Source organism: Salminus brasiliensis, chromosome 25 (genome assembly GCF_030463535.1).
Source record: "Salminus brasiliensis chromosome 25, fSalBra1.hap2, whole genome shotgun sequence".
Taxonomy (NCBI): Eukaryota; Metazoa; Chordata; class Actinopteri; order Characiformes; family Bryconidae; genus Salminus; species Salminus brasiliensis.
In genome coordinates, this window is record NC_132902.1 from 6,084,521 (window position 1) to 6,107,955 (window position 23,435).

Consider the following 23,435-nt stretch of genomic DNA (forward strand, 5'->3'; position numbering starts at 1 on the left):
AACATTTCAATAAAAAAACTTTAATTAAGAACAAATTTGTCTTTAGAATATAAAATGTTTAACAGTTGAAAGCAAAGAAGAACATGTACAAAGGGTCATGCTCTTTTAGATGAATGTCAACAATTTGTGCTATGATACATAACTACTCATTACTGCAATGGCAGTAAAAAAATGAACATCAGCTCTTTTCTAGCTCCGGGAAAATGTGCTTTTTTCTCTGATGCAAAAACTGCTTCTTCTATCAAATAATCTTTTTAAAAAGAAAATTTACACCAGGCCTTAACACTTTTTTTCAGTGTATTCTCATGCAGAGCAGTGTCAAAATGCAACTTCAGATACCAGATTATTTATTGCTGCTGATGATTTATACTACTTATGCTAGCTTGAAATAACATGATGAATATGAATCCAGTTCCATCAATCCACATCTTAAAAAAATTTACTCAACTCAACTATGAGCTCATGATGATTTAATTTGTGAATTGCTGCTGTCTGTTTTAAACAGACTAAACTAAACCAGCATAAAAAAAGGTGCTCTCACTCTTTGGAGTAGATTAGGAAGTAGAAGTTCTCTCGAGTTTCATCCGTTGGATTTCCCACGCACATTACTTTGGGTTTCTGAGTTTGGATAAACCAGCCTTTGTTTGCAGCTGACTCAAAGAGGCGAAGACCGTCCTTCGAGGTTGTCATGTAGAAGACGAAAGGCCATGTGGTCGCGTCATCCTTACAGATTTCCCTCAGTTTATCTGATTTACAGGACTGTAATATTGAACATAAAGGATGGGTTTAGTTCGTCCACAGACCAAAAAACAGCCCTGCCACACTGAACTTGATGATGTTTAGGAGATATGGAATTTCAGTTTTGTTGTACTTGGGCCTAAAAGCCCCAGCCCTGGACATGATCCTGCATCTTACTAGTTGGCACAGTATTACACAACCAACTTGTAATGGACCATTAATAACATTTCAAAACTTGCTTAAAAAATCTAGACAAATATCTACATCATTAACAGTATTGTGCATGCATTATTTAGTCATTGAACAAAAACAACCTTCTTCTTAATAAAAGACATAATTTGCTTATGGCCAGGGTTGGGCCAAGTCAATACTTTAATGGAAGACCACCTGGAAATTCCAGCTACTAACATCTTGTGGGGCAGTGGTGGCTTAGCTGTTAGAGCACTGGTATATTGATCACAGGGTAGCTGCCACTGTTGGGTCCTTGTCAAGGCTCTTGATCACAAATGGGTTAAAGACAAGTTTAGCGCACAGATGGGTTAGGGTTAGAGGCCAAATTCCATCTGTGTAACACAAATGGTGATTGTGTTTGTTTTGTACTAATGTTTTAAACTAATTTTACATGAAATATGTATTTTAATTAGTCATTTCATCTGGTACACTTTGTACGTAAACAATTGCTAACTCTGTAACTGCCGTTGCACAATTGAGACTCAAAATTCCATAAATTCCATCATTTGACTAGATGCTATTTAATTGGTGAACAGGGATGACACTAAATGAATGTGGCATGTTAGTTTGTCAATTTTTGTCAACCTATATAGCAATTAGTTTCCTCACCACAGAACCACTGCTGACTGGATATGCTAGTTTAATCGACTAGTCTTAACCAAGCAGAGGTAAGTGTTTGAAACCCCAGAAACATTGCTATGCCTGAGGCAGTCAAATAACACTCACATAGCATTATCATGTCAGTGCCACTGATTTGCTGATAATAGTCCACAACCTCATAACATTGGGTTGGCTTATTTGGCACTCTTTGTCTGTATGAGTATTTCATGAGATGTTTCTATTATTTTGTACACCCTTGTGTAATTAATTTGGACTATTTTGGCCTTTGTCTCATCTTCAAATTATTGGTAATCTGAATACTTTATTTTCTATTTTAAAGGGCACTCACTGTTAAGACATAATATAATATGGTTTAAAGCATTTGTGAAATTGTAAGATTTTTATAAAAATGTAATAATGACAAGGAAAAATCCCTTTGCCAGTAGATCGCCATTGTAAATTAGATATTTAGCTTACTGTTTCTCATTTAATGGACAAAAGAGCAACCACTTCATTATAATAGTGACCTGCTAGTGACCTACATTGCAAAGGTGTTAGGATTTTCAAAACTAAGAACTTTTTTGAAATCTTATTTACTTTAATCCTTTATGACTTACCTCAACAGTCAGAACTGGCTGCTGATTCTCACACGTGCACTTCAGGAAGTTATCAGTGCCGGTAATGTTCAGCACAACGGGAGCTCCACTAAAAACATTAATGACATTCATCCCGTAGTAGTAGATAGTGACGTTTTCTAAAAGACAAATGATATTAATGTTTTAAAACAAAATGTATTTTGGGTCACAGGATGGAGGAGCGGATGTGACACTTTGTAAAAACCACATGGTTTGTGAACAAAATAAATGTTTAGTCCTATCATTTCTTTACTATTTCTAAAGTTTAAGAGTGAGTCTGTCTGGTTGTGCAGTTCGAAGAACAACTGCAAACTGATTGAATTGTGCTTACCTGAGAAGAAAGTACAAGACCTTCTTCCAAAAGGTGAGATTGATTCAGGCTTTTTGACCGTCTGAAGGAAACTGCACATGTAAAGACTTATTTGCTTGTGCTTTCTGATGTATTCTCTGTTAACTGAAGGAAAGAGAAATTTCCACTCAGATATTTGCTTTCACTTAATAGGTTACCTTTGTAATTGTGAAATTCCACAACTGCACATGTCATAATTGCCCTTAATACTTAATACATGCCCTTAGAAACTACTGTATATACCCTCAACCTGAAGAATAATGCTAGGAAACCATCGAGCAGCTTTGTCCTCATGTTTTCTTATAGACAATTCTCACTGATGCACTTCAGAAAGATTACATGAGCAATGTGATGAGATAAGATGACATAAGATTGCATCACAAGTGCCAAGCATCTGACTGATTTTGTGTCATAATTATTAGTACCCTTTAATATTTGGACAAACGTCCTTGTTAGAAAGGTACCATAAAAGCCATGGACCTCATCTGCACAATATATACTGCTAACAATAGTAATAGCTCTAGGTGAAATTTTATGGACTGTTCAAGTCATTCAAGTCCACATAGTATTGTACACTTTTTTACCCTTAAACTCATTAAAAAGGAGACTCCTATAAGGGCCATTAACTTGGTCAAGAGGGTTTGCTAAGAAACACACATAACTGAGCCAATGCTGACAAAACCTTTTCAACTAATTCAATCAATGTTCAGTATTACTATTCATTGGAAGCACTTTATACCACAAAGTGTTAAAAACAACTAAAAAGTGACTTAAATAAGCATTTGTTTACCTGAGGTAACCTCACATGTCTCAGCTTCTATGACTACATCATTGACGTTGCAGCCATTGCCGCAGTTGTTGCAGGGATTCTCAGGGTCACAGCCCCTTCCGCTCACAACTGTCACATCTGTCTTAGTCATGGACAACAGGAGCACTTCGTTGTCTTGCGTGTCATCGCTCTCCCATTCGCACTCCGTTGGCTCCCTTCCGTTTTCTTCCTCTGTCTCCAAACACTCTTCTCTAACCATGCACAGCTGGAAGTCCAATTTGGTGTCCAGTTTTGTACAGGGACGGATGAAATCAGACTCCAGGAAGTGTTTATCGTCCTTTTCGATGCTTGCTTGGTGTATAGTCTGCGAACAGATCAGAAAAAAAAGTAAAGCAAGACAAGTACATTATCGACAATTATTCAAAAACTTAAAAAATCTGCTCTGTTGGATTTTGGGAAACAACTACCCATGCAAGCACACACGTCCACCCCTTTTACTTACTCTGGTAATTTGTTTCACTTCTCTGCCTAACAGACCTTTTTAACACATGACAGGGCTAAAGTATATCCGTGTACAGTACGCATTTTCTTGCTTTGTGTTTGTGTAGCCATAATATTATTGATTTAAAGTTTTGTAATATTCTGTACACAAGTTCAGTTTAGTATTCCCCAAAGCTTTATTAATACTACAAATACAAAATGTTTTGGACTCACCTTAAGGTATATGGTATATCTTAAGGTGTATCTTATGGTGTATTTTGCATTGGCTTTCCCGGCTGATTCTCATGCCGGGATATATGGTGAATACAGAACGGGTAAAAAGGTGGTTTCACTCTCTCCCCTATATTTAATTATTTCTCTTATTAAAAGGGAAAGGATCAATTCTGCGATTATGTTTAAGAAATGTCACATGCTTGTTCCTGACTATCAACTGGGATTACCCTCTAACTGCACTTCACAATTGGAAAAGGCTACAAAACCTCACTTCTCTCTATGTTCAGGAGTGTGCGGCTGATTTAGAGACAGCAGCATTGCAATGGCAATGTAAAAAAGTAGTATGGTATACTATAGTAAATTTTTAAGGTACAGATTGGGGTTTAAGTCTTTGTGTGATCGAGTTGTGGAGACCTCACACTCAGTGCCTTGGTTTGCACATAATTTGTATTTTTCAGTGCCTTACACAGACAATAAAGAAAGAGGGTGTATCTGCATATGTGTGTGCACTAATTATGCCCCATGTCTCATGTGTTCAGATAGGTCTCACTGTCTATTTTCTGATAGCTTTGAAAACCGACAGATTGTAATACTCCTAACACTGGTAGAGTGAGTACTGACACATGCCTCATCCGACACATTCAGCTTTTTGAACTGCCATTGATGGCATCACTGGACAACCTCTGATGCACAGGCTACCAGGCTCTGACTGCTGATAGCAGGTAGAATAACCTGGAATTTGAACCAACAATCCTCAGGTCATGATGGCAGCGCATTAATCTGCTGGACCAGTTGGTGACCTATTTTTTTATTTATATTTTTACTTCTATTTACATATAAATGTACAAGATAATGTGGCTGTTTGCTAAAGTCCTGAACTGTCTCTTTCATCCCATCTGCTACAAATGGCTTTGGGTCAGGTGCCAAAAGCAAGAAATATCAAAACTATCCAAACTGCACATAAGAGCGAGTTTAGTAATGACTCATTAGTCCTCTGTAAATGCCATCACTTTCAAAAACATCGGTGTTAGACTATATGTGTGTGTGGGAGACTGTGTGTGTCTGTTTGTTTGTGTGAATAAAACTACTCACCAGAATGGGAGACTCTAACTTTAGCATCTTTACAAACTTCTCTGGGGTCAAATCCTCAGTTTTCACTTGATTTATCATGAAGATTTTATCACCCTTCCTGTTGAATAAGGTGTTAAGCAATTAGCTGCATTGAATATTAAGTGGCATAAACAGTATTTTCATTGCTTTTCACTATACTTCACTACACATTTAGATAGAATACCAGTACTTGAGCAGTATTTTTTGCACTTTTACTCAAGCACAGATACATTTAGAATGCCTGTACTTTAGCAGACAGTGCATGCTTTTTCTTTGCAGATTTTTTCCAACCCATTCAATATTCATTGATGTCTCAACAGCTTGCATGTATAAATAATTTAAACACTTGCATTGTGTAGACATATCTCACTTACCTAAAATTGCTTGGGCAATGTGTCAAAACGTTCTCCACTTCATAACAGTGCTTCTCACCAATCAAAGTGTGGCTCAGGGAAACTCCCCCACTAAGACGATTGCCCTAAAAGAAACCCAGACAAAGTTTGAAACACAAGCTGAAACCAAGCCAGTGTCAGGTGCTGTTAAATTTTGTTAACAGCATTCGTAGAGCATTTATAATATGCAGTACATTGTCTTAGGCATGTTATTTACAGCTATATTTTTGTTCAAAAACACTACAATATTACTACAATAAATATGAATGAACAAATGATGAACACATTGTGGTTTTATATGTGTCAGTGGTTGCTTAATCGCTTATCTACAAAGCCATTCATTAAATGAAGTTGTGCTACTGGTGAAATGTATTAGTCTATACTTCTAACCGGCATATCAACAGCTTGAAAATAAGGAACGACACTGAAAATAAGGAATTCTTTTACTTCCACTTTTAACTGTAGTTATAATATAAATATCCTGTATAGAATTAAAAAAATTGGTAATTACCCATTCCATGTTGTTCTCCTGGTAGACTCTGAACGCCTCTGGCAGAAGCATGGGACTGTGCTATGATATAAGGCAAGGAAGTGGGCAGGACATCAGTAAATATATTCAGATGATCTCATCAGGTTGTGAGCTAAGAAAAGAGGAAGTCGCACAAAAGCCACAGGGGGAACATACAGCAATACCCCTGGCAAAAAAAACAATGCATGTCTGTCTTTAAAAGGGGAAGATTAACTTGTTGTTAAAGCTTATACAACATACGCTGAATGGACAGGGACGTAAAAATGAGGATGAGGATTTAAATCATCGTGGTTGAGCTCACACATGCAAACAAACGGAAATACATACGTTTGGGTTTTAAGTAAACACTTCTGCACACACACCTGCAAACTCATTTAGCAACAGCAACAAAAAATGTTTAGACATAACTGCATCCAGCAGTCAGCTAATCATACAGCAGTACCAGCTTGTCTATTTGAAACAGGTAAGGAATACTTAAAGTAGGAAAGCTATGTTTTTAGATGATGAGAAATAGTATATAGACTTAGACTTTTGCATGTAGACACTACAAAAGGGCACATGCTGCCATTTACATACTCATACAGACAAAATGTCTTGCATTTAATGTGAAACAGTTTATATTAGCCATACAATGAGATCTTACTGAATAGGAGAGAGATGTACGGTAACACGACTGTGTCAGAGTGGCAGTGATGCAGGCAGCTTTTGTTCAAGAAGAAACTATCCAAAGAAAAACTCACCCTTGAAGATCTACAGACTGAGCTGTAATATGCATAAATACACTGTGGAAATAAATGGACCACGGCACTCAGGCCCTGGACATTGCTTTTACTGTTTATTCAGAACACACTATCTCCCCATCTGTCCCTCAGTAGCTTGAACAGGTTTATACTGTATATACAAAAGAAGAGACAATAAAAACAATAACCTTGTCCTTTTCTTCTCTCTCTCCTTCCACCTACGACTCCTGGCTCCCTCATTTTGCGCCACTCCAAACAAATCAATCTCTTGCCGCTCTGCTGTATTCCCGTGCCGCAGTCACTGCAGTCGGACATTGGAGATTCGCACTCGTAAATGTCAAAGTAATCATACATTTTTGTTTAATTAGGGGTGGCAAGGCTTTCTTTTAGGGTTGACACCCTATTGCCACCCCGGTGGATGTACCCATGAAGGGAGGAGAGAGCAATAAAAAAATAGCCAAGCTCTTTTAGTGGTGCCGGGTTTCTGTATTTTTATATGTTTCAAAATATTAAGTATTTTTATAAATACATATGTATATGTATTTTATTATGTATATGTATTTTTGCTTGAGTAAAAATTTAAATATATTGCTCAAGTCAAGTATTCTATCTGTATGATTACTTGAGTAAAAGTACAAAAAAATACTGCATATAATACATGCATGTGAGTAGAAGATGAACGAATCTCCAAGAAGCATAAAGTTAAAGATTCTGATGTTGAAAGAACATTCTTTTCAACATTTTAAGCAATATTAGTTTATTATTTATATTTTGTACACTTTTACAGTGGAAAAAGAAAAGGAGCACCATGCAAAAGTTTGGGCAAATTCTAATACAATACATTCATCATTTCTCAAACCCAGCAACCAACAGCCATGCACTCATTTATTCAGCAGCACTCTGAAAATGTACATACTTGATGCCCACAAAACAGGAAAAGGTCATACAAAGATAGCACCGTTTATATATGTAAATATACACAGTCATTACACTATTTTATGACCAACCAAATAATAGTGGGAATATTCACCCTTTGCTTAAATGACACTAGCGAGTGGGCTGTATTAGGTGACGTTAGGTCGAAGGTGTCATTATAGAGGTTAACTGGTGCACAGTGGCGGGTTGATTGCTCTGTGCTATGGGTGGTGGTGTTGGGGGGCCTGGTGGTTAGATCGGTAGGTGGCAGCTGGTTTGACGCAGGTAGAGGGGACCTCAGTGGGTAATCTTCCAGCAGGTCGGGCTGGGTGTTTCTTCTTTCTTTCTTTAGACCCGACTGCAGCTAACAGTTCCTTTGCAAACTCTGAATGCAGAAGTTTTAGTCAGTTGAGCTTGTGAAATGAAAACCTGTTATCCTGCCGTTCTGGACATCAGTCAAATTGCATCCTTTGCCCATGATGATTGTTTTGCACTCTGCTACAATGCTTACTTATATACGTGCAGCAAACTCAGTCTGCGTGCAGCCATCTGTAAAGTCCCAGGCTGATATAACACTCTCATATGACTGTATGTGTGTGTGTGCACTGCATATGTTTTTTACTGTTCCTGCAGATTAAATTACTACCTCCTCAACACAGATGTGCTCATTGTTTTCATTTACAAGCTTTTAATGTGCAGTCTTGTTCTTCTAGACTTTTAGACAAACTCGTCATTTGCATATACAGAAGCAGAGGAATGTACCATTCAGAGTGCATTGTACGAAAATGAGAAGTGTTTATTTTATCACAGCAATGACAGAATCTTCAGACATTCACATCAACAAGAACTAGAAGTTAACAAAAAACTAGCGAGAGTGCTAACGAACTGAGCGCTCTACTGGCATAATGGGTCCAAAACAGGCATCAAGAGAAGAGTGTTGTTGACTTGCAAGTTCAGTATAGCTCCCTGCTTTACTAGCATCCTATAGAAAATATATGTAAAAGAGGTGCAGTGTTGTGTGATGACTGCAGAATATGGTCACTTGTCCTCCTCAAAGGTACTAAGATCAATGAAAAGCAGTTGAAAATTGGGCCTCTCTTCTGGAAACTGGAAATAGAGAAGAACATGCAGACAATTGACACATGTGCTTGAGAAATGCCCTATTGCATAATGTGTGTCCTAGTTCCAATGTAAATATTCTTCAGAGAAAAAGAAGAGAATAGGACAAAGGGAGAGAACAAAGGGAAAGGGAAACAAAACAAAACAAAAAAACCCAAACAGACATTTGGCTCGGACAAAGGACACAGACATTGGATACATGTTTTAAAAATGTGCCCTACTTGAGAGAAAAAGAGATTCGATATGGCAATTTGAGTACCTCATGCCAGCATGCTTTCATAACTTGGTAGATCTGATCTGTAGCCAGCTGTGGTCTGTACAAGCGATGGCCTTGCATCACTCTTTCTGCTACTTGTGCATTGTCGTAGTGCTCATAGGGCTGCTTCCCCAGACTGTACACTTCCCACATCAGCACACCTACATTAAACATACATCATCCATGTCATAGTCACCATAAACAAAAGTATTAGTTATATTGTTGTAACTGTGGTATTTGTAATCACTGCAAGACTGAAATAGCCATTTTCATCACATTCCCCTACAATGGCGCTTTCTTTAGCCTGCAGTGGTCGTAGCTTAAATGAATCACTACAGATTACAGATGATCTTTCAATGATTCACTGTACATTCATTCACAAAAATCCTCAGTGGAAAAAAAACAGAGAATAGTAAACTGAAGGCTGATATGTGTCATGGATGGTCATCAGTGTGATCCCTTGTACCAGCAAGAAGTGGGGACTGGGGGCAGTGAGGGAACAGGACTTTCTACTTCCTCAATATTTATGATTGAGGTGCCATTGACCAAAGCAGTTGCTCCACCAAACCCCCAACTGCTGAGGTGTCTGGCCACAAATCCAGGTATGTGTTCTGACTATCATAATCATAACGAAACATTAATAATATAATTTTTAATCCATATTGATGGATTCAAATGGCTGTAAAGTGTGACTCAAATTCTAAAGAGAAGCATGGAGATAGAATTTGCTCTGTGAATCAAGGTCACGCTTGTTTATGTGGACATCTAGGAGTTTCTGTGGACGCATGAACTAAGTTTCAAAACCAAAATTAAGATTGCAAAATGGTATGACAGAAATGGAACGAACCAAAAGCCCACACGTCAGACTTGCTGCTAAATTTGGTGTAGTTCAAAACCTCTGGGGCGGACCACTTTACAGGAAACTTGGTACCCGCTGAACTGGTGTACTGATCATCCAACACGTATCTGCAGATAGACAACACAGAAATAGCCATGGACATATAGTTATTTATACAATCTTTGGATGGGGAAAAATAGATTCTTAGGGCATTTTCCGGCCAAAAACTCCAGACCAAGGTCTGAACCAAGATTCTTAGTTTTGTTACATTGTATACATCTGGTCCGGTTTGTTTGGGTTTCACACTGCAGGTTAGCGTGCGCACTGAAGAACTTTGCTACGCCTTGTCATCATCAAATACTATGCTTAACATTGACTGGTTTGTAGATGGGCGTGCCTCAGACATTAATATGTTGTTATTTTGGCGAGTTGCCTTTCCAGGTGCCTAATTCTTGCCTCTCTGCAGGAATCCATCTCCATTCCACTGCTTATGCGTCATATAACAGTATGAGCACAACAAATTACTCTCAGACTCTCAGAAATTTGTACCCACAGTTACAGTAGACACAGGAATCGCAAGTGGCATGTACACTGGGAGGGAGTCAAATGGATTGGATTTAGTTTTAGTTACTAATGATGCTCCGACATGGCTGCTGTTGCTAAACCAAGTACATTTACACATAAACCTAAACCTGGCCTTTCAGCTTAATTTGCCCACTGTATCAAGGCTACTAAGGAGGAAAGATGCATCAGGAAGAATCGTTTTATCATTGCATCACAGCCCTCTGAATCATTATCAAATTGTGAGATTGACACCCCTAATACACTTCCACAGACACATACTCTAAGTCTAAATGTATGTGAACACCCCTTCTAATGATTGATTCAGCTAATCATTTTATTCTTACAATTCACTACTTTCACTCTAATGTAAAACAGTGTAACAAAAATTAAATAACCTTATACTGAGCAAAGTGCAAAAGCTTGAGGACAATTATTTGTACAATTGTGTTTTTACTGAAAAAAGGCTGTTGTTTTCAACAACAAATGAGGTCTTAACTATAAAACTGTTTGCTAAACCCCTTTTGAGGATATCACCACAGTTTTTAAGCAATGAATGTTCTCTCATGTGAAGGTTTGCCAATATTACTTCATGATAAATCTATGTCAGCAGCCAGTGAGTGATTTTGCTCAGTTTTACAGAGCTGTTCTACAACAGACTACAGTGCTAACCAACACCAATGCTTTAATTTCTCTCTCTGCATGCCCAAACAGGAGCTGCAAGACCTCTGGAAGACAACCATCTGAAGTTATTTCTGTTTTGGCACTCAGGTGGTAAAACAAACTTTCCTTGGTGTCGAACAGCTGAGTTGCTCACAGTAATCTTGCATTCATTTAAATGCTTGTGATTGCACTTAGGAAGTATCTCATGTCTGTACTGTGTAGTGTACTTATATATATATCAGGAATGTTAAACCTTTGTGTCTAGGCATATCTAGATGCATTGTGTATACTTAGACAGTAGGTATTGTGTATCTCTGTATCTAGGAATCAGCTTTTTCATGTTTCTGCCAGTAGATTAAGAGTACGTTGGAACTCCAGAACTGGTTTAGCATAGAGTATATGTAGGTGTGTGAGTGTGTGTGTGTTACCTTGCCATTCCAAAGTCAGACACTTTAACGGTAAGGTCTTTATCCACCAAACAGTTCCTGGCAGCCTGCATAAGGAGAGGAAAAAAATATGAATATTTGACCTTACAGACCACAGTCAAGAACACCACAGGTGGAATAAAACACAAATTTTCACAATACAGAATTAGAGTATATGTATTCAGTCAAAGTTAGAACAAAAAAGCAGTATTTAAAGTATTTAAGTATTTCTCTGCTGCTTTTTTATTTATTGGCAATTACATACCAACAAAAACATGCAATTCATAAAATAATATTTTTTTATCTTAATGTTACTGAGGTCTGCTAAAGCTTGTGTAAACTGATAAATCACTGCCCCGACCAGTTATTTATCGTTGTTAGTGAGCTCTGCTAAATCCTGAATAGACTGATAAATCACTGTGCTGATCAGTTATTTATCTCAGTGTTACTGAGCGCTACTAAAACATGAGTAGATTGATAAATCACTGTGCTGATCAGTTATTTATCTTAGTGTTACTGAGCGCTACCAAAGCATGAGTAGACTGATAAATCACTGTATTGATCAATTATTAATCTCTGTGTTACTGAGCTCTACTAAAGCATGAGTAGATTGATAAATCACTGTGCTGATCAGTTATTTATCTCAGTGTTACTGAGCACTACTAAAGCCTGCGTAGACTGATAAATCACTGTGCTGATCAGTTATTTATCTCAGTGTTACTGAGCTCTACTAAAGCCTGAGTAGACTGATAAATCACTGTGCTGATCAGTTATTTATCTCAGTGTTACTGAGCTCTACTAAAGCCTGAGTAGACTGATAAATCACTGTGCTGATCAGTTATTTATCTGTGTTACTGAGCACTACTAAAGCCTACGTAGACTGATAAATCACTGTGCTGATCAGTTATTTATCTCAGTGTTACTGAGCTCTACTAAAACATGAGTAGACTGATAAATTACTGTGCTGATCAGTTATTTATCTCAGTGTTACTGAGCTCTACTAAAGCATGAGTCGACTGATAAATCCCTGTGCTGATCAGTTATTTATCTCAGTGTTACTGAACTCTACTAAAGCCTGCGTAGACTGATAAATCACTGCCCTGACCAGTTATTTATCTTTGTTAGTGAGCTCTGCTAAAGCCTGAATAGACTGATAAATCACTGTGCTGATCAGTTATTTATCTCAGTGTTACTGAGCTCTACTAAAACATGAGTAGACTGATAAATCACTGTGTTACTGAGCGCTACTAAAACATGAGTATACTGATAAATCACTGTACTGATCAGTTATTTTTGTTACTGAGCGCTACTAAAGCCTGAGTAGACTGATAAATCACTGTGCTGATCAGTTATTTATCTCAGTTTTACTGAACTCTACTAAAGCCTGAGTAGACTGATAAATCACTGTGCTGATCAGTTATTTATCTCTGTATTCCTGAGCGCTACTAAAACATGAGTATACTGATAAATCACTGTACTGATCAGTTATTTATCTCAGTGTTACTGAGCTCTACTAAAGCCTGCGTAGACTGATAAATCACTGCCCTGACCAGTTATTTATCTTTGTTAGTGAGCTCTGCTAAAGCCTGAATAGACTGATAAATCACTGTGCTGATCAGTTATTTATCTCAGTGTTACTGAGCGCTACTAAAACATGAGTATGCTGATAAATCACTGTATTGATCAGTTATTTATCTCAGTGTTACTGAGCTCTACTATAGCATGTGTAGACTGATAAATCAGTGTGCTGTTCAGTTATCACTCTTAGTGTTACTGAGCTCTACCAAAGCAGTAGACTGATAAATCACTGTATTGATCAATTATTAATCTCCGTGTTACTGAGCTCTACTAAAGCATGAGTAGACTGATAAATCACTGTGCTGATCAGTTATTTATCTCAGTTTTACTGAACTCTACTAAAGCCTGCATAGACTGATAAATCACTGTGCTGATCAGTTATTTATCTCAGTGTTACTGAGCTCTACTAAAGCCTGAGCAGACTGATAAATCACTGTGCTGATCAGTTATTTATCTCAGTGTTACTGAGCGCTACTAAAACATGAGTATACTGATAAATCACTGTGCTGATCAGTTATTTATCTCAGTGTTACTGAGTGCTACTAAAGCCTGAGCAGACTGATAAATCACTGTGCTGATCAGTTATTTATCTCAGTGTTACTGAGCTCTACTAAAGCCTGAGTAGACTGATAAATCACTGTGCTGATCAGTTATTTATCTCAGTTTTACTGAACTCTACTAAAGCCTGCGTAGACTGATAAATCACTGTGCTGATCAGTTATTTATCTCAGTGTTACTGAGCTCTACTAAAGCTCTGTGCTGATGAACCTACATGCTTGTTTATGTCTGTGTGCTGGTGGGAGTGTGCTCTTACAAGATCTCGGTGAATGAACTGCTGATCCTCAAGGTAGGACATAGCCTCACACACGTCTAGACACATGTTAAGGAGCTGGGGAGGCTGCAGCTCTTTTCCATGGCCTTTCAGGTAATCCAGCAGACAGCCATTACTCATAAACTCTGTCACAATGTAGATAGGGAAGCGCTCTGTACACACACCATGTAGCTTCACTAGCTTAGGATGCCTCAGTTTCCTTTGAGCAAATAGAAAATTGTACATATATGCATTCAGGCACACAAATGTAGACACACACAAAAACACACAGACACAAAAATTGTTACTGAAGTGAACATATACTGATGGCTGCTGTCCTTAACTGCAGTACTATGTCTACTTTACATTGCTGTTCTGTTAACAGGGACAATTAACATTGATCAATGCTATTATTTCATACTTGTGTCCGATTTTGCCATATGGTTCATTTTACCTGCAGGACAGGTTGATGCTATAAATCATAATGCAACATTGAAAACATTTTTAGTTACAAAACATGATACAATAAACACAAACATGTAAACAGGGTACTAATTTATAAGAATACACAACATTGCATATTACTGCAGTATTGTGTAAGCATTTCAGTAATCCAGTAATTATGTATTTAATTGTTTTGAGAATAAGAGTGGACTGATAAATCACTGTGTTGATCAGTTATTTATCTCAGTGTTACTGAGCTCTACTAAAGCCTGAGTAGACTGATAAATCACTGTGCTGATCAGTTACTTATCTCAGTGTTACTGAGCTCTACTAAAGCCTGAGTAGACTGATAAATCACTGTGCTGATCAGTTATTTATCTCAGTGTTACTGAGCTCTACCAAAGCATGAGTAAATTGATAAATCACTGTGCTGATCAGTTATTTATCTCAGTGTTACTGAGCTCTACTAAAGCATGAGTAGACTGATAAATCACTGTGCTGATCAGTTATTTATCTCAGTGTTACTGAGCTCTACTAAAGCCTGAGTAGACTGATAAATCACTGTGTTGATCAGTTATTTATCTCACTGTTACTGAGCTCTACTAAAGCATGAGTAGACTAATAAATCACTGTGCTGATCAGTTACTTATCTCAGTGTTACTGAGCTCTACTAAAACATGAGTAGACTGATAAATCACTGTGCTGATCAGTTATTTATCTCGGTGTTACTGAGCTCTGCTAAAGCCTGAGTAGACTGATAATGTGCTAATCAGTTATAATCAGTTTTATAATGAAATTTAATGATCATAGTGTCACTGAGCTTCTTATAGGGATCTAGTGATTTTATCTAGTGATTTGTACATAAAATGTAAGTGAAAGTTGCAATTAAATATCAAAGAGTTTGTTGTTCGATGTGGCGGTTTCTAGCACAGATTTAACCAAAGTGTAATCAGAAAGAAAACATTCCTTAATTGACCTAAAACACTTTAGACATGCTTTCTTGCAGTCACATCTAGTCATGAACCCTATTTGTCCATCTGAGACTTTATATAGAAACTCCAAGCACTCTCCAAAATTAAATCTCTAGGTCAAATTCTAGAAATTACACACACACACACAGACACATACTTTTGAGAAACAACTGACAACCTAGATCTCAGTAAAACCATGACCCAGAATTATATTAAGACTCTAAAACACGCCAGTTCTCAGAAGTAGAGAAACATCTGTACACACACACACACACACACACAAACCACACACACACACATGAAACCACAGATGTAATGCACAGATGCAGGTACACACACACACAGCCACCAACCCCAGTGTCAGCCAGAGTGTAAAAAGGAAATGGGAGAGGAAGCAGAACAATGCCAGAGGAACTCACATCATGATCTGAGCTTCTTCTATAAAATCGTCGGACGACATGCAGCCCTCTTTAACCATTTTGATGGCCACTTCATGCTGGCCCTTCCACATGCCTAGCTGGACCACTCCAAACTGCCCGCTGCCCAGTTCTTTCACCAGTTCCATGTCTTCACGACATAGCTCCCATTCACCTGAAGGTAAACACAGCACAATCACATGTCCCTTACTGAACCAACCTAGTGCCTTGGCCTTATAATTTCACTTATACGGCATCTACATTGTAACGATTAACAAAGTGGACTTTATATAAGAAATACCACTGTTTGTAAGGAGGTTCTACAGAAATTCTACAGATAAGCATATAAATCAGTCACTTTACTTTGATTAAGTTGTCAGTAGCAAAACAAGTGTTGGGGATACACCCCAGTGGGGATTTTAGGACACCAGACATTACAAAACGTGTAAATAGTAAGTATATGAAATTGCATGGGACTAAAACTGCCCAGACACTGAATTAATTGCTGTTCTTTCTTTTATGGTGGACTCACAAAAGCCGCAAAGCATAGTGTTTTAACACTGTAACTAAACTCTACTGTAACAGTCTTACTGGATATATAAATTACAGGATTTCTAAATACACACAAATAAGGTGTCTCAAAAGGGTGCGAGCGAGCCTGATATCCAAAATTCCAATTTCTGGGATATTGTATGTAATTTGTTCGATTAACAGTTGAGGAGAGCTAACCCTGGTTGTTATTGATGGAGCCGCTTGTTCATTTAAGTTACCATATAAACAACACAGCATTATACATTTACCATGGTACTTCTTACTCATGTCCTACACAATATTCTGCAGCTGTATAACCGCACAGGTTTGTAACTTTTATAGTTAGTTGTTAACAGCATTAATGAATACTATGCAGACTGTGTTGTGTGTTCAGGGGTTCAGGCAAGGTTATTTAGTGTATGTGACCGACCATGTGCCGTGGTGGCTGTGGCATCAGATTCAGTTGCAGGGTGACGCAGTCTGGTCAAAAGGCCTAGAGAAAAGGCATTACTAGCATGTAACAAGACCTCACAACCACATTCATAAATATGCTCTCTTTCCATACACACCCACCCAGCCACACACATACACCCACACGTAGAATGAGGACATGGGTTTTCGGTGCAGTTTTTAGGTCAGTGGATCAAATGTAGTGTGAGTATTTTTCCATTTCCAATCCAAACCTGACCCAACCTGACTGCAATATTTTTCAGTCATGTGGCCAAAAGGGTATGCTTACCACTCGTTAAAAAAGGTGCTAAAAAAGGTTATTTGTGAAATATCATAGAAAAGACTATGTAGATTCACAATATTCTGTGTATAGTTCTTTAGTTCTTTGGTTAATGTAAATGTAAATCCTCAATGAAGAACCTTCTTAGTTACAAATCTCTTGATACACAGGCACCTAAAGGTGTTTTCTCCATGGCATCACTTAAAGACCCCTTTCTGGCACCTCTATTTAAGAGTGTGGGGTTGTCCATGCTACTGTGGGTGTATTGTGGCATTTACGTAGTACTGGAAAGTCCCCAGACCTGCTGCATTATGTTGATGGTACTCTATCATTCGGGGGATGGTGTCGAACAGGTGCTTTTCAGCCAGATAATATTTCCCCTCAGCATTGAGGTTTATGAGATAATGCCTGACAGTCCCGTTTACCTCACTGGAAACACATAACACATCAAAAGATTACAGATGTGACTGCAAGGGGATGTGGGCCATCATTGACAATGCAAATTTGGAAAACCTTGTGTTTATGTGAGTGGGTGGGGACATTTATACCTAACAGAATAAAATATTTTATTTTATGTTCTCCTCTATGCAAACTCACTCTAGTGCTCTGCTTAATAAAGATACTGTATAGGATCCTTTTTGACTGGAATCTCTGACCACAAAGGAGCCTTCTTTTCCCTGCAAAGAAATGAAACATCCAATAAGGGGGGTGCATTACTCTTTGAAGGACTAGTTTCACACATTTGGTAATCCCATTGCTTATGACGACATCAAATGACACCCAGTTGCTAGAACTGAAACTGAAAAAAAATGGGATTTTTCTTTTTGGTGGATGAAAGGACTACGTAACAAGTTAAAGATGTTATGCACCTTCTCACGAAGCAGCTGCTCAGTCTTTCCTCGAGACATATTTCCCACATACCAGCTGGAGGTGTTCAAACCAATACATGACAAATTAGCTGGAGAAATACATGTCACCACATTTCAAATTCTCAAAAAGTACTTTCAAAAAAAAGTAAAAGTTCTTCAAAAGGTACACATTTCATTTCAATTTCATATTCATTGCTTTATGTGGTCTTAAGATCAGTTTTTAAAAATGGTTCATTAAGGAATGTCATTTGAGTTGAGGCCAGTGAATAAGATACTCACGGGTAGTCTTCTATGTTGTCATTCTGTGGTGAGAAGTTTGAATCTGTTTTAGCATAACTTCTCGTGCTGGACAGGAAAAAATATGGACTGTTAAAACCAGAAAGTCAGATTTGCATCCTATACATGATGTTTTTTTCAGCAGTGCGTTAAAAAAGAATTTATTATAAGTAATTGATTGTCAATGTATTCTTGTGAATATTGCCATCAACACATGCATTGGCATGGCCTATTTCAAGTGTGAGAAGCAAGTGTGTTAGCAAATTCGGTGTATGCATGCAATGGCTCCCTCTAGTGGAAAAGATGATAACACTTGACTTCCATTAATCCAGACGAGCATAATAGATGCTCGTCTGACATTCAACTAATGTTCAACTAAATGTCTCTGAAATGCAACTGAACTGTAAGCTGAATGAAAATGATTGTCTGTTGAATGTAACCCTTGAATCAACCCAACATTTTAGGGAAAGGTTAAGGTATGGGTTAGAGCTTGGTTCAGGATTCCATTCAACAGACAGTGGTTGGTGTGGTGCAATGGATAACACCACTACCTGCCACTGAGCTGCCACACCATGTGGGAGACTAGAGTTCGATTCCCAGTCTGGGTGACTATGCTGCACTACACCAATAAGAGTCCTTGGGCAAGACTCCTAACACTACATTGGCCCTCCTCTGTAATACGAGTTGCCTTGTAAGTGGATAAGAGCATCAGCTAAATGCCATAAATGTAAATGTAAATAGACAGTCATTTACAGTCAACTTGAAGAGTTCAGTTGCATTAAATACATACTCAGTTAAATGAATGTGCATCTACGACACATCTATACTGAACCATCCAAAAGGATGAAGAACCACCAAGACTCACTGTGTGTTAGTACTGTTGGGTCGCTCCTTTAGCGTCCTCCTCGATATTTCGCTCTTCATGCTGCAAATTGTCGAATATAAGGCTTTACAAGGTCCATTAGACCTTTATGAAACATGAAGCAGATAGTCCTCAAAGTGAGACTTACCTGTAGTTGTCTTTTATTTCCACCTCCTTTATGTAATTAGAAGGTACGAGTCCTTCAGAACTAGGCAGACAAAAAGCAACTATCAACACTGGAGATTACTATATCCTGCCTCTTGTCACAGTGACCAAATTCATATTCATCACTTTAGTAGTTTAGGTAACACTGCTTTAGTTTAGATGTGGTATTGTACTACTGCTGGTTTACATTGAAACGTGTGTATTATCTCCAGGGATGTGAATTGTACAGAGAAAAAGTTAAAAGAGAAAAATGTTATGTCTTTTCAAAATTGTATGTTGTTATTTATTTATTTATTTATTTATTTTTTATCCTGTAGTGTTTCTCTTACCCATCTGTGTTTTTGACTTTCCACCAGTCATCCAAGATCTTTTCCAAAGTGACATATCTGTTCCCTTTTACCAGACTGAGCTCCTCAGGTGTCTGAGCAGAGTAGTCGTACAGAGCTATAACCTCTACAACACTGCTGCCTTCGCTCTCTGGGATCGGGGGCAAGTGGATGCTCTCCCTGCGCTGGAAACCAACCCCCCCCCGCAAAAAAAGACAACAAAAACACAACTGTGACTACAAGCTAAACAAAGTGCTCTAGATACATCTAAGACAGCCTTGACTCTATCATTTTTATTAGACTAGCTTTTTTTGTAGGGCATGACTCCTGATTTCTGGCTTATGGATTTGAGGCCCATGTTGGATGTAATGTTTTGTGGCTAGATTATTGATGACAAGGTTGGTGGTTTGATGCCTTTGAGCAAGACCGTTTAACCCACTGTTGATCTGACCCTAGTTGTTCAGGTTAGTGAAATGTACTGTATAATAACAGATTCTTGTCAACATTGTAAGTCATAAACATTAGCCTTACTATCACATTTTATTTGTTTATATTGTTTAGTCTTGTGAACATATATCACAAAATTGTAAAGCATGAAATTGTTTTTCTAATCACCTTTGAAGACGGCACTGGAAGCAATCCAAATCTGCGAACCGATGATCTGAACCCATCTGCAGAATCTGTAAAAGTCAAGAAATTTGTAGAAAGTTTGTAAAAAAATGGCTCCATCTTTACCAGTTGTGTGACTGGCTCTTCACTGCACATAAACAGTGGATCGTACTTGAATCAGAGCACATGCAATAAATCATATTATATTGGACATATTCCTTGTTTTAGCTTTCTCAAGCCTTACACCTAAAATCTGCTGAATTTGTTTAAAGGAGTGTATAATTTGATAGCAGTATGTATATGAAGTACCACGCTAGAAACAATTAAGTCTTGTATGTATGTATTCTCTGCCACTGATAGGTTAAATGTGGAGACCAATGACAAAACAGGAGGCCTTTTTTAAATGGGCAGTTGTCTTAAATTCATAATATATGGATTAATAGCAACGGTCCAAATTAATTTGGAATCTTTATACATTGACCTCCGTTGATATTTAAGAAGAATTTAGCTTTTGTAAAGTTGAGATACAAGGTTTGTACTTGCATGAAAGCAACAAAAAGGACAGATGCTCCTACTTAGTAAGAAAAACATAAAAGAATACACACCTTTATGCCACTGAATGCAGCCTGGAGCATTTTTCACGGCCTGCCCACAGCATGAGAATTTTCCATCTACCCAAAATCCTTTGTGATACTTTGCAGACAGCTTGATGTTGTTCTTTATTACTGTTAACAAACAGAAATGCCTTAAGCCTTGTAAAGATGTATTGCAGTTTATGATCAATGACAGCTGGCAGATAATGCCCTAAACGTCTTACCATGCATTAAGGCATCTATCCAGTCTTTCCTACTTCCCTCATCCTTTGCAAACAGATACAGGATGCAATCATCATATGCAATCTAGGAGGAGAAAGGGGAATTCTCCATAAATTACTTTTAACTCTAATAATATTTGATTCTGTTGTTGCAAGCTAAATAAGCAGCAGTGTTACCACATTTAAACGTTTTGCTAAGTGCATGTGTTCTATATACATGCTGACAATAGCCCACCCATTCATAGCTCCACTAGCTATGTGTTCTATATACATGCTGCCAACACTAGAAGGGTAAGGACTTCAAACATGTCTCCTCTGACACATGCAAAGCCAGCTTCTTTTTGAGCTTTCATTCTGAGGCGGTTTTCTGCTCACCTTAATTGTACAGTTGTGTGGTTAATACAGTCAACTTGAAACCAATCGGGCCATTTTCATCTGGCCATTTTTTGACCTCTCTCAGAAACAAGGCATTCTGTCTGCAGAACTGTCGCTCACTGGATGTTTTTTTTCTCAGTGAGTGTAAAAGGACAGCATTGAGGCCTTTACTCTGACCTTAAAAGATCCACAGATTTAGCTTGCTAAAACAGCTGTGTAAATATCAAATCAAGAATTGAATCACAGTGTGAAGTGTAGTGGGATTTTGTATAACTCTGGTGCCCTTTATACATCTAAAAAAAATCTACAGGGAACCTGCAACTTTAGTTTGACTAAGGTGCAGTGATGGTATTTCAAAAATGATTATTGCTGAACCTCTTAATCTCAAATATTGGCGCATGTCAAGGAACCAGGTTTAACATTGCTTGTGTTTCAATAGTCTTATTTCCAATTAGCTTACTCTCCATCCCACTGTATTGACAAAGAATGCCATATGGGTGTTCATGCATGAATCATGTGGAGTCATGCATGTGTGAATATGTGTGTGTGTGTGTGTGTGTGTGTGTGTGTGTGTGTGTGTGTGTGTGTGTCTATGTATTATCACCCAAACCTGAAAGGGAAACTCTCTTTGCACAGGAGCATTGTCTTCTGGCTCAACTATCTCCACACAGCAAATTCTCTCTGCTGACACCACTCCTTTCTTTGCCTTCCTCTTCTGCAGGAATGAATGACAACCACAGTAGTGCATTTGAAAATAAACACAAACAGTCTAATTTGAATGAAAAACACAAAATTCCAAAAGATTATGTATGCAAATTACGGCAAGTCTGTCATGGAATATTTCTGAAGTGTTGCTATGCCACTACCTACTGTCACTCCTCCTGCCACGCCTCCCCATGCTGTTCTGCGCTTTGCCTCATCTGCTTTATCTGAAACTATTGTCAGTACCATGCATATTCCCTTCTATTTTAGCATCTGTTTGCAAAGTTTCTCATTAGCTAGGCCTCCCTGAACTCGTTTATCTGTCTAGCGTTTGCTCCTCATGGCTGTTTTCCAGGGCTTATTTTGGGTTCTTTCTTTTGACTCTTACCCTATCTCTGCCTCCATTACTCTATTTTTCCTGTGTTTATCACTGAATGACCATGTGTTTGCCTCAATAAACCATCTGCAATTGTATCCAGCCTCCCCATGTTGCCTGACATCTACACAGTACTTTACACTGTAAAGTGCCTAACTGTAAACAACAGTCTGATGGCAATCATGCTATCCAATGCTGATAGCATAACCCGAGTTGATGGAGTAATTAGCTTGGAAATGTGCAATGAAAAGCCATACCCCCTTTTCATGTTCGTAGTAACTCAGAGTCTGGTTGGTCAGAATGAAGAGCCGCTCTTTATAGTTCTTGGGCGAGATTTTCTTCTTCTGCTGAGACATCTTCAGCAAGATGCCTTCTTTAATGACCCTTTCCTCGCTCATCTGGCCAACTGGACATGAGCGCCACACATTTACAGATAGACACACAGAATCAGGCACATCTGGGAATGGAGTTCTTTATTACAGCTCAGAGAATTATTTCTTTATGATGTGTAATTATGAAAACAACAGTTTTTCATCTGTGTACACACCAACACAAGTGCCATATATAAACAGCTGAGCAAACTGTATCAAGCTGCATACAAGCTCTGATCAACCATTCTGACCACACAAACACATCATTTTCATTTGGAGATAAAAAGCAAACCCTGCTGATGTGTTACCTGTAACTTCTCACTGTACTGAGAGAACTGCGAGCAGTCCATAGTTATGTAAGTATCACAATGACAATTGCATTCAAGTTTTATGAAAGTAAATAACATACCAGTTCAGGCAGAGAAACGTTCGTCTGGCCTCTTGTGTCCTGAGTCAAACGAGCTGCAAATGCAGCCTGCTACAGTTTCCTGATATCTGTTAAAAGAAGGTGCTGGTTCACAAAGGCCTCAGTGTGGCCACAGGGCACTGTTTGCTTAATGTATTTGCATGGTTGTGACATCACTCTGAAGAAACACTAACTTCCTTTGTGTGTAACCAAAACCTA

General features: G+C 38.2%; 2 protein-coding genes across 3 annotated transcripts; both read right to left on the minus strand.

The window, feature by feature from the left end:
• Positions 1–45: 45 nt before the first annotated feature.
• LOC140547941 (uncharacterized) lies at positions 46–6,095 on the minus strand. The gene is made up of 7 exons (XM_072671229.1): positions 6,050–6,095; positions 5,521–5,624; positions 5,129–5,225; positions 3,344–3,686; positions 2,536–2,658; positions 2,187–2,323; positions 46–759 (listed from the first exon to the last, which is right to left on the minus strand). The coding sequence occupies exons 1-7, from the start codon at positions 6,056–6,058 to the stop codon at positions 538–540; spliced, it is 1,035 nt and encodes a 344-aa protein (XP_072527330.1). The 5' UTR covers positions 6,059–6,095; the 3' UTR covers positions 46–537.
• Positions 6,096–8,527: 2,432 nt separating this feature from the next.
• LOC140547854 (cytoplasmic tyrosine-protein kinase BMX-like) lies at positions 8,528–23,300 on the minus strand. Of its 2 annotated transcripts, XM_072671098.1 has the most exons (20): positions 23,220–23,300; positions 22,697–22,845; positions 21,972–22,076; positions 20,990–21,071; positions 20,778–20,897; positions 20,179–20,243; positions 19,567–19,748; positions 19,221–19,280; positions 19,076–19,135; positions 18,214–18,279; positions 17,935–17,989; positions 17,663–17,742; positions 17,367–17,494; positions 16,766–16,828; positions 15,808–15,979; positions 13,977–14,193; positions 11,588–11,652; positions 9,945–10,063; positions 9,101–9,258; positions 8,528–8,829 (listed from the first exon to the last, which is right to left on the minus strand). In XM_072671098.1, the coding sequence occupies exons 2-20, from the start codon at positions 22,835–22,837 to the stop codon at positions 8,761–8,763; spliced, it is 2,007 nt and encodes a 668-aa protein (XP_072527199.1). In that variant the 5' UTR covers positions 22,838–22,845; positions 23,220–23,300; the 3' UTR covers positions 8,528–8,760. The 2 variants fall into 2 exon arrangements, with proteins under 2 accessions (XP_072527199.1, XP_072527200.1); XM_072671099.1 differs by lacking the exons at positions 21,972–22,076; positions 22,697–22,845; positions 23,220–23,300 and adding an exon at positions 21,362–21,552.
• Positions 23,301–23,435: the final 135 nt, after the last annotated feature.

Bases quoted from the DNA above. Each gene is read 5' to 3' on its own strand.
- LOC140547941 (XM_072671229.1), bottom strand. The intron at 5,226-5,520 runs GTAAGTGAGATA...CTTATTCAACAG, and splicing joins CATTGCCCAAGCAATTTTAG to GAAGGGTGATAAAATCTTCA. The intron at 2,659-3,343 runs GTAAACAAATGC...TCTTTCCTTCAG, and splicing joins GACATGTGAGGTTACCTCAG to TTAACAGAGAATACATCAGA.
- LOC140547854 (XM_072671098.1), bottom strand. From the start codon at position 22,837: ATGAGCGAGGAAAGGGTCATTAAAGAAGGCATCTTGCTGAAGATGTCT. The intron at 21,072-21,971 runs GTTTGGGTGATA...TTCTCCTCCTAG, and splicing joins AAAGAGAGTTTCCCTTTCAG to ATTGCATATGATGATTGCAT. The intron at 15,980-16,765 runs GTCGGTCACATA...GTTTACCTTCAG, and splicing joins CACAGCCACCACGGCACATG to GTGAATGGGAGCTATGTCGT.